Genomic DNA, 13,599 nt, shown 5'->3' on the forward strand with positions numbered 1-13,599 from the left:
TTTCTGGTGACTGTACATTTTTTTGTATGCTAAATTTGCAATGTTTCAGAGTAATTTACCTAAAATATGATCGTATGAAATTATAATTTTATTTTTCATTTGTTCTAATTTTTTAATGAATTCTTTCTAATTCTTTGGTCGTTTTCTTTGGTTCCTTCCCGTCTTTGGCTGATTTCTTGCTGATGAACTCGTCATATTTTCTCCATAGATAGATAGATAGAGAGATAGATATACTTTATTGATCCCAACCAGGGAAATCTGCTTCCATGTTTTGGAAGCAGATCATGAGCTTTTGTTTATTGATAAAATCTGTGTTTCAGGTCAGGATCCATAACAAATGTTTCCCCTCCTGGTTGTGAAATTCTCCTCTGAACAAAAACCAACATGAGATGAATTTTCTGTTCTGTTGGTTCTTCTGTGGCTGCAGATGTGATCGCTCTGTAAAATTCATGTGCATCGACCTTTTCAATAAAGTGCCACATCACAGTGTGTGTGTGTGTCCTTCGTATATGATATATACATACATTTATATTTGAATTTAATTATTGTTATTGTTATTAATTAATTAACCAATTAAAAAAAAACACATTATTTTATCTATATATATTTGTCCCTTTCTGTTTTCCTCTACTCCTCCTTTATGAATTATGAAAGCCTGAGTCAAGATTTTTTTCTTAAGTGTTTTTACTCTTCTTAGGGCATGAACATTTTTGTGAGTCTCCATACTTCTTTAAGATGCAGGCCTGGTATTACCATGTCATTATACTGGTATTTTATAATGGTATTAATATGTTTTCAGCAACAAGTACTGACAGTCTCTGCATGAAGCTCAATGGAGGGGAGCAGCAGAGAGCATTCTAACAGCTGATATGCAATTCCACCATAGAAACCACTGCATTTAGGAGAAAATGACTTTTAACCAGCTGTCCACTGCAGTGACCGCCATGCACCAGAGGGGTCAAATCTGTGGCTTCTGTCTCCTCCTTTGGCCAGCTCATGATCCTGGAGGGGTATCTGATAACTGCCAGTGCATACATGTTGGTATATATATGTATCTGTATATAGAGATAGAGATAGAGATATAATATATATATGAGAGTATCAGCACTGTGTGTTGAAGTGGGCGGTGGGCTTCCTGGAAGGGCTCTTGAGCAGAACCAAGAGGTGCAGCAGTTGTTTTCTTGATATGAGAAACCACAGCTAACGGAGCGGAGGCTGCACAGAAGCTGCTGTGAAAGCCACAGCGCCTGTCTGGAACATTCTGTGTCCCCCAGCAGGAAGTCAAATGTTGATTCACTGTCAACACTGCAGCTTTGATGTGTCCTCACCGCTGAGCTGCACACAGCTGCTGCCACCACTGCTGCCTCTGCTGCTCTCATTATTAGCACTATCATTATTAGCACTGTTAATATTATCACTATTATTATTATCACTCTTATTATTAACAGTATGATTGTTGTTGCTGTTGTGGCAACCATCGTTAGCTTTGTCGTTACTGCTGTTATAACCACTGCTATCATTATACAGCCCTGTGGAGACCTGCAGCCTGTCTGTCTCTCTGTCTGTCTGTCTGTCTGTCTGTCTGTCTGTCTGTCTGTCTGTCTGTCTGTCTGTCTGTCTCTCTCTCTGTCTGTCTGTCTGTCTGTCTGTCTCTCTGTCTGTCTCTCTGTCTGTCTGTCTCTGTGCTGCTCTTGTTGGAGCTTGTGCTTCATGGATTTGGTTGATGTCTGTTGGGTTTGTGTGTAATAACTAATAATAATAACATATTAATAATAATAATACTGATAAAGTCAGTGAGCATTAGTAAAAACAGACAAATGAAAACAGTGAAAGTTCTGTGCAGGAACTGTTTTAATGGATGAGATTTCTTGGTGAAAGCAGACAGAGCTGTGCTTCTAAAATCCATTCTGCATGTCCACACATCAAACATGTTCACAAACAAGCAGCAGCAAGACCACAGAAGCATTTGGAGACGAGGAGCTCCATGACAGACAGGAGGGCGAGGAGGGCAGTAATGACATCATCAAGCGGCGCTGCAGGACAGTCAGTGATGACATCATCAGGCGGTGCTGCAGGACGGTCAGTGATGACATCATCAAGTGGCGCTGTAGGACAGTCAGTGATGACATCATCAAGCGGCGCTGCAGGACAGTCAGTGATGACATCATCAAGCGGTGCTGCAGGACAGTCGGTGATGACATCATCAAGCAGCGCTGCAGGACAGTCAGTCAGAAGGTCCCTTGTTTCTGTGGATGATCAGGAGAGAGAGTCCACAGCAGTACACCATGCTCTTCACTATCATCACTGTGGAAACCAGAGAGAGCAGCTTCACCCTGCACTGGAACTGGAAGGACACTGGGAGACCACACACACACACACACACACACACACACACACACACACACACACACACATTTCAATTCAATTCAATCTTTATTAACAGACACAAGGTCGAGTAAAAACACACAACAAAAGACAACACAACATCAACCAGTTAACAGTCTCAGTAGGGCATGGAAGCTAATGACCCTTACACCACAAAACATTTCACTGGCACTGCAACACTTTGGCCTCCCCAGTAGAATCCTCATACAATCATTGTAAGCAACTTGGAGTTTCTGCATGCTGCTCTGCTTAAAGCTGAGCCACGAGGGGGCAGTGTAGAGTGGTGTACAGTCGGCTCTAAGCAGGGTTATCTTGACCTCATTCGAACAGAAAAATAACTTTTTTCTCAACATGTTTGCTTGTGCATACAACATGCGTCACTGTCTGTGTATGTCATCATCATCATTCATGTGATCATTTAAGATATGACCCAAGTATTTAACTCTGCCACAGACAGGCAGCACCTGTCCTGACAGGTGAAAAGAGGTTACTGTAGTTGTGTAAAAACGAAAGTTAAAACTAAAACTTGTGAATTTCCCAGTTTGGGATCAATAAAGTATACCTATCGATCTATCTATCTGTCTAAAACTAAAACTAAAGTAAAGAAAAAAAAAAAAAGAGGTTACTATAGTTGTGTAAAAACACAGAATCACTTCAATTAGTTGTCAATTATTTCCTAAAGTCTAGTTCCTAATGTCTAGTCCGCAATATCTCAAAGACTTCCTTACTCCTCATTCATCCTCTCACAACCTCCGGTCCCAAAGCTCCAATCTCCTTCTTCCTCCCCACAAGAGACTCTGCACTATGGGAGACTGAGCACTCTGCTCCACTGCCCCCCACATCTGGAACCTGAACTCCCTGAACAAAACCCCAGTCTGTGGACACTTTCAAAAAAGGACTCAAAACATTTTTGTTCAGGCAGGCGTTTTTAAGCTGTCCTTAGTTGCCTTTGAATTTTCATCCTGTGCTCTTACTCTTCCTTCCTTTTAGCTGTTCTCTCCTTGTTGATGATTTTTTACTGTTTTACTGCTCTTTGTGTTTTTGTTATGTTATTTTAGGTTTTTGTAGCACTTTGAGATTCTTTTATGAAAAGTGCATTACAAATAAAATTTATTATTATTATCATTAAGTTAAGTTTTTATTTTTCTTTCCGTTAACCCATATTGTTTTTCACAGCTAGTTTTAGTTGTGAGTTTAGTTTTAGTGAACTAGAATATCCTTGGTGCAGACAACCAGCCGGCTCAAATGGAGCGTGAGGGATGGATCTTGGTCCCACTCAGATCAGATCTCAGTTGTGTGTGGACAGAAACACAATCTGAATATTGCAGCAACATCATTCATTTACAGCCTGAAGCCCCACAGTCCCACAGTGAGCGTCCTGCCTGTTGTCTGGAGACTGGACGATTAGAAAGCAGGAAATGGGTTTCCTCATATGAAAGCTATTTGTGCACAGTGTGTGAGGAGCTCAGAGGCGGTGTGTTGCTGCGTTCTCGGGACAGTTTCCCTCCACTGGGACCATCAGAGCTGAGGAACAGCCTGTGATTGGTGGATGAAGCTACGCCAGCTGCCCGCTGCCAGTCCTGCTGCTAAAAACTGGGAAGAAACAGCAGCAGAAGCTTTTCTTGTTTCTTGGCTTTAATGTCTTGTTCATGGCTGCTGTCTCTGCTCTGAAAGACATGTTGCTGTCAGACAGACTCCAGATGCAGCGCATTCAAATCAACTTATTTTACATTCATTCATTCATTCATCTTCTAAACTGCTTATCCTCAATAGGGTCGCGGGGGGGTGCTGGAGCCAATCCCAGCGCACATAGGGCGCTGTTACAGCGACAAGGCATGCTTTACTAATCAACCCCACAGTTTGTTTCCTCATTACCTGGTATCTTGGCCTCCACCGTGCCTATTTGGTGTTTGACGGAGCAGATGTATTGATACGTGATGAGATCCTCCTGATCGATCAGCAAGATCGAGGCGGCGTGCTCTTCCTCTCTGAGCGCCACTCGCTCGCCCTCAGGAGGCGGCCCGTTGTTCTCCTGTGTCCTCCAGGAGAACTGGACCAGAGGAGGAAACATGGATGTGGCCAGACACAGCAGGGAGCTCTTCCCCTTCAGGTCGGCTCTGGTCGCTGGGTAGACGCTCACTTTGGGCGGCACAACTGGACGATCTGAGGTTTGACAAGAGCAACGAGCAGCACACAGTCACAGTCAGTGTGAAAACCCTGTTTTGACTTGCCTGTGTCTTGTCCTGTGATCAGTCTGGGCTCAGGAAGCTGCTGGATGCGGTGTCAGTCTTTGTGAGGCTCTCATCAAGTGGATTCAATGTTGCTCCAAGTTTTCCCCAAGAGTCACTCCTGGCTCTCTTCTTGTTTTCTTCTTTACAATCTGGGTTAACAATCTGGATGACAAATGTACGTCTGTATGCAGATGATGCCCTCATCTATTCTTACAAATATCTGGCAGCTCTTATTGATGATGGACTTTCTTTTTTTCAAAATCGGGGTAAAATACTAAAAACTGCTCTAAGCTGTCACGTGGCAAGAAAAAATATATATTTACTAGGGGTGTAACGATACACAAAAATCACGGTTCGGTACGTACATCGGTTTTGAGGTCTTGGTTTAGGTCATTTTCGGAACAGTATGGGAAGAAAATGCAAAACATAAAATTGCTTAAAACAAGCAATTTTATGTTTGTGAGGAACTTTCTTGTAACATTATACAAAATATAGAAAAAAAATAAAATACCGCTGCCAAGTGCTGGTAATAAGGTTTCCAATAAATAACATTTTCTCATTATGAACAAAAAAATATTTGAAATACGTTTTCCAATAAATAAAAAAATCTCAAATTGAAAAAAAAAAAAATCTCTCTCTCTCTCTCTCTCTCTCTCTCTCTCTCTCTCTCTATATATATATATATATATATATATATGTATATAGCAGAGCTTCCACGGGCCGGCCCTGCCACCTTCAGTTAGTAGTTAGTAAGACATTGTAGTGCTGGCACATTGTACTGCTGTTGTATCAAACACACATCAACACAGTTTGGGAAGACGGCTTTTTCAGTTGAAGCAGCTGAACTGTGGAACTCCTCGCCAAATCAGATCAGAGAGAACACAACCTTCACAAGTTTCTAATCACATGGAGAAACAACAGCTGAAGGAGATTACTACTGTCTCTGAGAAAATCACACAATGAACCAGAGAATACTGATATTTTTACAACAGGCTGCAGAGATATTATCCTGTTATACATTTATTACATTTCTGAGTTGGTGATTAAAATTTCCATTGAAAACAATGCAGTAAATGAAAGTTTTGTCTTCCTATTGAAGGGCTGAGGCTGTGAGCAGAGTTTCATGAAATAAAGTGTGAAGAATCATGTTCATCACAGAGACTGACTTTGATTAATTGTAGATTTGATACAAATAGTGGACTAATGAGCCGAGCAGGAAAAGCTTCCACAATAATTAATCTATAATTTCATGCCTTCATTTCTTTCAGGAGAGAGAAGAGAGAGAAGAAAAGCAGCCACAAGTTTCCAACAGCAGCACATTTCATTTACTGATCCTTAATACATGAACTTCAGCATCCAGCAACACACACTATGTTATTATGGGCTGTATGAATATGAATCAATACAAGCAGTTTTCCTCCATCATGATCATTGAGTCCCAGACAGTGAATATCAGCCTGTGATAACACAGAATGGAATTAGAGGAGCACTGCTGACTTTCTCTAATCACTTGGCAGATTTTCAAGATGTTAGGATGCACAAGAAAATGATCCAGCCAAACAAACGTTCTTCACACACTCATTTAGTTTTTCATGTACGAATGGCTGCATATTGAATTGTCTGTCAGTGATGACAGACTGACATGGAAAGTCTAAAGCAGCAGAAAACAAACCTAAAGCCCCATTTTCAACTTCTACAAGAAAACAAATGAAGGAAAAATTAATTTTGCCTCTTACCTGTTACATACAGTCTGGTGCCTGAGCCAAAGATCTTGTACCAGTAGTCGCTGCCCCCCACAGTGAAAAGTGCTGTGACAAAAACCTGTGTGTGTTGTTGAATGTGTCAGCTGAGGTCAACACGTCCAAATTACTGAACAAGTGTCATATTTGGGCTTCATGATGTGTTTCTCTGCTGTTGCTGCCAACATGACTGTCAGAGGTTGATTTCTTTTGCTTTATTTGAGCCACTGAGGTAGAAAGAGGCGGTATCCTAGATTCCTCCTCCAGTTGAAATGAGTCCAACAGATGAGACGTGCTGTCTGTCACTTTCCAAAGATTCACAAACTTCTGCTTTAACTATGAACTCAATGTTGAAAGTGGATTTGTCCCTGATCCGGTTTGTCACATTCAGGCCTGACCAGGGGTTCAGCACTTTGCTCAAGGGCTCCTCAGCAGTGGCTATTAAAGGAGGGCAGAGGTCACATTTGAACAAGGACAAAGTGGACTTTGTTGTGCTCTAAACTGGCTCTCTTCATATCTATGGAGCAGAGAGTTTCCTGTTGGTGTTGGACACCATGTTTTGTGTTTGCAGCACAGCTGTGTGTGTGTCATTACAGAGTGGACAGTCCACAGTTTCCTGCAGCTGAACCCCGCACCGGCAGGGGAGGACGCTAGGCAGATTGTCCCTGCAGGCAGTTTGACGGCTGCAGCTAAACTTCCTACAGAGACACTCTGACCTCCTCAGCCTTCCAGATAAGCATCAGAAAATGAAGATGCATGAAGAAGCCGTTTGTGTGGCTTCAGCAGTGTCCTGGAAGAACCAGATGACAGCTGAGATGGGAGCTGAAATATGTGAAGCTGGGCTCAAATCAAGCTCTCTTCCTGTGGTAAACAGGGTTTGCCATCTGTTCATTTCTTGGTTAACGCTGCAGAGTTTTTGTACAGCGACGAGCCAACACTTCTCACTGTGGGAAACTCTCTTCCAACAGGCACAGTAGTAGGTGGCTTCATGGGAGGCTTTTACTTTGTTGATCACCAACTCACAGCTGCTGCGTCTCCCTTTAACTGAGAAATCATCTTCTTCAGGATGGTTGTAACCTTTATGAACTGCACCGTCACTCACATCAATAAGAAGAATCAGTTTGAATGTTTCTGTCTCGTTCTTCTGGTACCAGTACACAAAGTCGTAGCTACACTGTTCAGTTCCTTTACATGTGATGGAGACTCTTTCTTTGGTTCTGCTGGTCAGTGATACCTGTTCCTGATGCAGCTGTGCTGCCATGGCAACCCCTGCTGTGGAGAAAGGGACAGGTAAATGAAGGTGAGTGTGCCAGAGTTTGCTGGATGCTGATTGGTTGGAAACACTCACCTAAACACAGAGAGCACAGAGCAACACTTGGCAGTGAAAGCATTTTGTCCAGTGAGGTTTCCTCTGTTGAAGCTGGGTACAAGTGGGGCTCCGATTCAGCCGAGGCCAAATAAGGACGGCCACTGACATCACATGAGGGCGGCGTGCTTTCTAACGCCTCCTCAAATGATTGACAGCTGAGTGGGACCTATGGTGGAGGTTTGCGTGGCGTGGGAGCTTCTGGAGGGCGGAGGATTCATACGGCACTTTTCAAAGCAGCTTCCATCCTGACTTGTGTGTGGACCTCCTCCCCCCAGGATCCCAACCCCACTGTGACTGAGATCCTGGCCTCTCCCACAGAAAAACTGTGTGTGTGCTCAGTGGGAGCTCTGCTACCTCACTTTCACATGATTTGTCTGGCTGGATTTGGACCTCAGCAGCTCTTCACCTCTTCTAGAAGCTGCACTCAGTGCAGATGTTGTTTCACGCTGAAGTTTGGCAGAAGCCCGTCTTGGGTTTCCACCTGTACACCTTTTCTTTGTCTTTTCTGGATCTGCTGACATTGCTGTGTGTGTATGTGTGTGTGTGTGTGTGTGTGTGTGTGTGTGAATGAGAAATAAAAATGAGTAAAAACATGTTGTGTGCAACATGAAGTCAGCTGTTGTTGGTGGCTTAGAATTGGTGATAAAACAAAGCAACATGATGACAGAGAAATGTGTCCACAGATATGGCCTTTATTCATGAAAATCTCATCAAACAAGGAAATCTGACATGGATGACATCATGTGCAAAATATAACATGCATGTTGGGAAATACATGATTGATTGATTGATTGTGTCATACTTCACTCAGAAGCCTAGCCCATATGGACTTACAAGACACTGTTGTACACATTACAAAACCATGCTCAAACATACAACAACAACAACAACAACAACAACAACAACAACAACAAACTATGCATTGGAATAAATCAGGAATACAAAGTCAAATCCAAATCTAGGCACTTCCAAAATACACCCCTCAAGTTATGTATCAGTTAAACAAAATATGCTGCCTTCTATTCCAGGCCTTGGAAATAAAGTTTGCAGTCTTAAATACTTCAGCATTAAAGAGCCATTTCAATTTGTAGCCATCATCTGCCCAGAATAGCTCAGGTTTTTGGTTTTGCATGGCCTCAAATAAAGGGACCCTCAAATCATCATCCAGGGTGCAATAAAACATAAAATGAAATTCATTTTCAACATCTTTTAAATGACAGACATTACAAATTATATTCTCTTCAGGAATGGCTGTGAACCACCCTACTTCAATGGCCAGGGGCAGGGTACCACTTCTCCGTTGGACACACAGTGACCTCTGGCTTCTGGTTGGGAAATATGCATACATTACATAGGATATATATAACAGTGTAACATATCTATAAGACATGTTTGGTACTAAATGATCAAATGTGGTCCCTGTTCCAGTAAAATGGAAAAACTGAGTCAAGTCACTTTGATTTGTTCAGCCCATTTAAAACCAACAGGAGTCGAGCCAAAGTGCACTTTACTTAGAAATTACAGGCTTTTCTCAAAGATCACTCAAATAAAATCCAGGTCACACAAAAATCGCATCAAAGATGATAAAGTCTCCCGGGAAATTCTCAATTTCAAATTCACTATGGATTATTTTTCAATGAATATTAAACATTTTAATATCCACTGTATGTTAACCCAGTGTCTGCTGTTTTTTCATTTTGTCATTGAATGTTTTTGTGAAGACGTCATATTTAAAATGTGCATGAAAAAGTGAAATGTGTGAGTTTTGCTGTTTGCTGCTCAGATTAAAGTCAGGACTCAGTTATCAAACAGGTTGAAGTTTGGTTTCTTTCATTTCTTCAAATCTCATTGACATGAACTGTCAGCAAATCCCAAACTAAAGCAGAAAAACACAGAATCCACAAGAACATGAGTTTCCTGTGAAAAGCATCAGCGCTGTATAGATATGTGCCGACTATATTTAACAGCTGGAAAGTGAAATAATCCACAAGAAATATTTGTCACGTCAGCGCCTTTAAGTAAGCAGCAGAGGAAGAAACGGAGCAGGAAAAAAACGATTCCAAAACAATCCAAGTTGAGAATGATCCAGGAAATGATTTGTCCAAGAAAAGTGTCTTTGTCCTGATGGAAGTGAGATATTTCAAGGTGCGATCAGTGATGCTGGACAACAAACCCAAATAAAGACGATCCCAAGCTGCTTTGTGAAGAAGCTCCAACAGGAGGCTGCACACTTCAAAATGTGGCTTGTGCTTGTGTTGCTGTCAGATGTGGAATGAGGCTGCGCTCTAAGAAGCGTCCTGAAGCCTCGTCAGCAGCACTAGTGAGGGATTTGTCAGCCGCCACACTGGACCGTGTGTGGCTCCCACTCCAACCAGTGCAAAAGCATTGTTTGGCCTGCTGGCTGAACTGGCCTGTGTGGTAAGAAGAGGTAGAAATGCTGCCAGCTGTTTCCTGTGCTGCTCTCTGTGCTGCTGAGCTCAGGATGTGTTGAATGAAAGCATTTTAGTGAAAGTCCCAGCCTGACATGATCCACGGCTTTATTCAAACTAAAGGACGTCCATCTGAACAAGTCCGGCGGCTCACTTTGAGCCTGTGCTGCCGCTGCTGTGAAACGGAGTCATTATCCAGAGAAACTTACGGCGCTCGTCGGGGAGACGCGTTCCCCGTGCGGTCCGGCCGCCGTGACCTCTGACCTCTGACCTCCACAGTGACGTAGAAATGAAAGAGGAGGCGACACGCGAGGAGCCGGAGGAGCCGCAGAGCGATGCCGTCAGGCCGCAGGTGAACTGTGTCTGTGGGACTCTTCCTGCAGAGCTGCCAGGAGGCGTTCAGGGCCCTCCTTCACAAACACACCACACGCTCTCCACTCAGCACAGAGCCCCTCTGCTGCCCAAACACCACAGCGCCATCTAGTGGAGGAGCTGAACACAGACCCTGCCCCACACACTGAGCACAGCTGCACTGGAAACCACACAACATGAAGTGGAGAGTCAACAGCATCATGGAAACGTCCTGCAGCACTGACTCACTGACGGCTCCACTCCTCATTCAGACCAGGGCCTTCCAAACTTTGTCCTGCTCCTCACCCCGAGCTGACCTGCAACAAGCCGCCGGCCCCGTCTGAAGAGACTCTGCCCTGCAGAGACCCTGATGTCCACACAGATTTGGCTGAGACAAAAGCAAAATGGAAAGACAAGAAATGTGATCGAGTCAGCTCCATCAGTATGTGGACAGAGACACAATATTCATCATGTTGGCCTTGTACACACCTCAGTGGATTTGAAATGGACTAATCAAGACTGAAGTGCAGAGTTTCAGCTTTAATTTTAGGGGTTAAACAAAAATATGGCATTAACCTTTTAGGGATTACAGTCACTTCTATATTCAGTTTCATATTCTAGTTTTGTGTTGCTGCTGTGACGATAAAGTCGTCCTGTTTGTTGTCAACTTGTGGGCCTGAAAAGCCACAGATGCCCCTTTTCCACCAAAAAACACCTGGTGCTAGTTAGGAGCTGGTGCTAGAGCCGGTGCTTAACTGGTGCCAACAAAGAACCGGTTTGCTTTTTCACCGGCCAAGAGCCAAGCGGAGCCAAGTCAGAGCCACGTCATGACGTCATCGTGAAACGTGATCAGGTGGGTGTGCGAGACGCTCGCTTGGAATCACACCAACAAACATGGATGACCCACCGTAGCGATGCAAATACTGCTCATGTGTTTACAAGCCTACATTGCGGTCCAGAGGCGAAAAACGCAATTATTGCCGGCTACCCGTCGTATTCGTGGTCTGAACGAACGGTGAGTATGTTCAGCTTTACGTTTATAGCGATCGCTGCTCCCGTTTGAGTCTGTAAGTCCACCAATGACACGGTGGGCCGCGTCATCGGTTCTTTCTCTGGCTCCTGTTTAGCCCCTGCTCGGAGTCGGTGCTTGCCTAGCACCAGTTTGGAACCAGTTTGGCCCCAGCTTGGGCGGTGGAAAACCAAAAAACTGGTGCTAAGTCAGACACCGGTTCCAAACCAGCTGTGGTGGAAAAGGGGTAAGAGAGGAAACAGAGATCCTGGCCTTTACATACAGCAACGATTTGAGCCTTTACCATCATTATTATTAGTAATAATATTATTTTATTTATTTATTTATTTTAATAATTATCAGTATTATCATCTCCGTCGGCCGTAGCCAGGCAAGATATTGTTTCCAGTCCTGTGTGTGTGTGTGTGTGTGTGTGTGTGTGTGTGTGTACAGTTGTGTCTGTGATGTCAGACAGTTTTACCGGTTGGTTCTGCCACTTCGGCTCTTTCTCTTAATTCACTGTCTAGCTCACTCGACCACCTCTCCTCGTATATTACTGTGTTGATCTCATTCCACGACTTGTGTTTTTTGATTTTCCACAATAAAAGCCCTCGATACATCCAGTGTGTAACTGCTTGCAGAAGGAGGTTAGATGTGTGTGGAGGTTCTCAGTCTTCAGGTCCTGGTTCTCCACACAGAGCTGGACTGTTGGTAGGTTCTCCAAGAAGTTTCTCTTCTTCACTGCTGACAGACGGGCGGGACGTCCCAGCTGTTTCACCTGTGGGGACGTCCAGGAGCCAGGTGACCCTAACGACCACCAGATGTCCCCAACGACCGCCAGGTATCCATAACGACCACCAGGTGACCATAACGACCGTCAGGTGTCCCTCATGACCGTCATGTGACCTTAATGACCCTCGTTCAGTCCTGGACTCCTGGAGTGTGTAATAAATAATAATACAGGTGAAACTCAGAAAATTAGAATATCGTGCAAAAGTTCATTTATTTAAGTAATTCAACTTAAAAGGTGAAACTAATATATTATAGACTCATAACATGCAAAGCAAGATATTTCAAGCCTTTATTTGTTATAATTTTGATGATTATGGCTTACAGCTTATGAAAACCCCAAAATCAAAATCTCAGAAAATTAGAATATTGTGAAAAGGTTCAATATTGTAGCTCAAAGTGTCACACTCTAATCAGCTAATTAATCCAAAACACCTGCAAAGGGTTCCTGAGCCTTTAAAAGCTCTCTCAGTCTGGTTCAGTAGAGTTCACAATCATGGGGAAGACTGCTGATCTGACAGTTGTGCAGAAAGCCATCATTGACACCCTCCACAAGGAAACAACCAGTTGGTGATGACGTGTGTGTGCAGTGAGAACTTCAAGAAAATCTCCAGCAATAACACACTGGAGAGAAACTTTTCATTCAAACTGTGAACATGGTGTATTTCACCATGAAAAATGAATCAGCCTGTCCTATGGTTTCAGATTTATAAGCAACATAAACAATAATTGATGCTGATTAATAACTGGGGTGACTGGTCTGGTCTGAGCAGCAATAATAAGTCACTGCAGAGAAGTCTTTGAGTTCAGAGCGGGACAGAAAAGCTGTCAGCATGATGGAAAATGTGGTGAAACTGTTGGTTGGTTTTCTAGTAAAGGCTGAGCCGGTGTTTCCTGGGAGCGGAGGCGGGGCTAAACCACAGTTTGATTGACAGCCGCTTGGCGCCGCGCAGCAGGAAGCTCGTGCTCTGCGGCGTTGGTCGGCCTGTTGGAAGGAACAGATGGAGGAAGCTCAGCTGATCTGCTCTGTTGTCCATCACTACAAACACACAGCATCACATGGTCTTTCCACCGCCTCCCTGTTGGTCTCAGAAAAACACTCCCATGCTGCTGGAAGGCTCTGACACCAACACTACATCCAGCAGAGCAGCACATCCACCTCACCTGTTGGTGTGTGACCAACAGGAGGATGTTACTGACGTGTTTGAAAAGCTCTGACACCATAGGTCCCACTCAGCTGTCAATCATCTGAGGAGGCGTTAGAAAGCACGCCGCCCTCATGTGATGTCAGCGGCCG

The 13,599-nt window shown here is 43.8% G+C and overlaps 1 protein-coding gene across 1 annotated transcript; it reads right to left on the minus strand.

Moving 5' to 3' along the window:
- Positions 1-4,228: 4,228 nt before the first annotated feature.
- LOC115375422 (uncharacterized) lies at positions 4,229-13,526 on the minus strand. Its single transcript, XM_030074811.1, has 7 exons — positions 13,467-13,526; positions 12,132-12,291; positions 10,811-10,871; positions 10,418-10,563; positions 7,379-7,627; positions 6,353-6,442; positions 4,229-4,548 (listed from the first exon to the last, which is right to left on the minus strand). Exons 1-7 carry the CDS (start codon positions 13,524-13,526, stop codon positions 4,229-4,231), a joined length of 1,086 nt encoding a protein of 361 aa, XP_029930671.1.
- Positions 13,527-13,599: the final 73 nt, after the last annotated feature.

This window comes from Myripristis murdjan, chromosome 17, assembly GCF_902150065.1.
Source record: "Myripristis murdjan chromosome 17, fMyrMur1.1, whole genome shotgun sequence".
Classification (NCBI taxonomy): domain Eukaryota; kingdom Metazoa; phylum Chordata; class Actinopteri; order Holocentriformes; family Holocentridae; genus Myripristis; species Myripristis murdjan.

Bases quoted from the DNA above. Each gene is read 5' to 3' on its own strand.
- LOC115375422 (XM_030074811.1), bottom strand. From the start codon at position 13,526: ATGGTGTCAGAGCTTTTCAAACACGTCAGTAACATCCTCCTGTTGGTC. The intron at 10,872-12,131 runs GTATCGAGGGCT...TGTGGACATCAG, and splicing joins CAAGCAGTTACACACTGGAT to GGTCTCTGCAGGGCAGAGTC. The intron at 10,564-10,810 runs GTGAGGAGCAGG...GTGTTTGTGAAG, and splicing joins TTGTTGCAGGTCAGCTCGGG to GAGGGCCCTGAACGCCTCCT.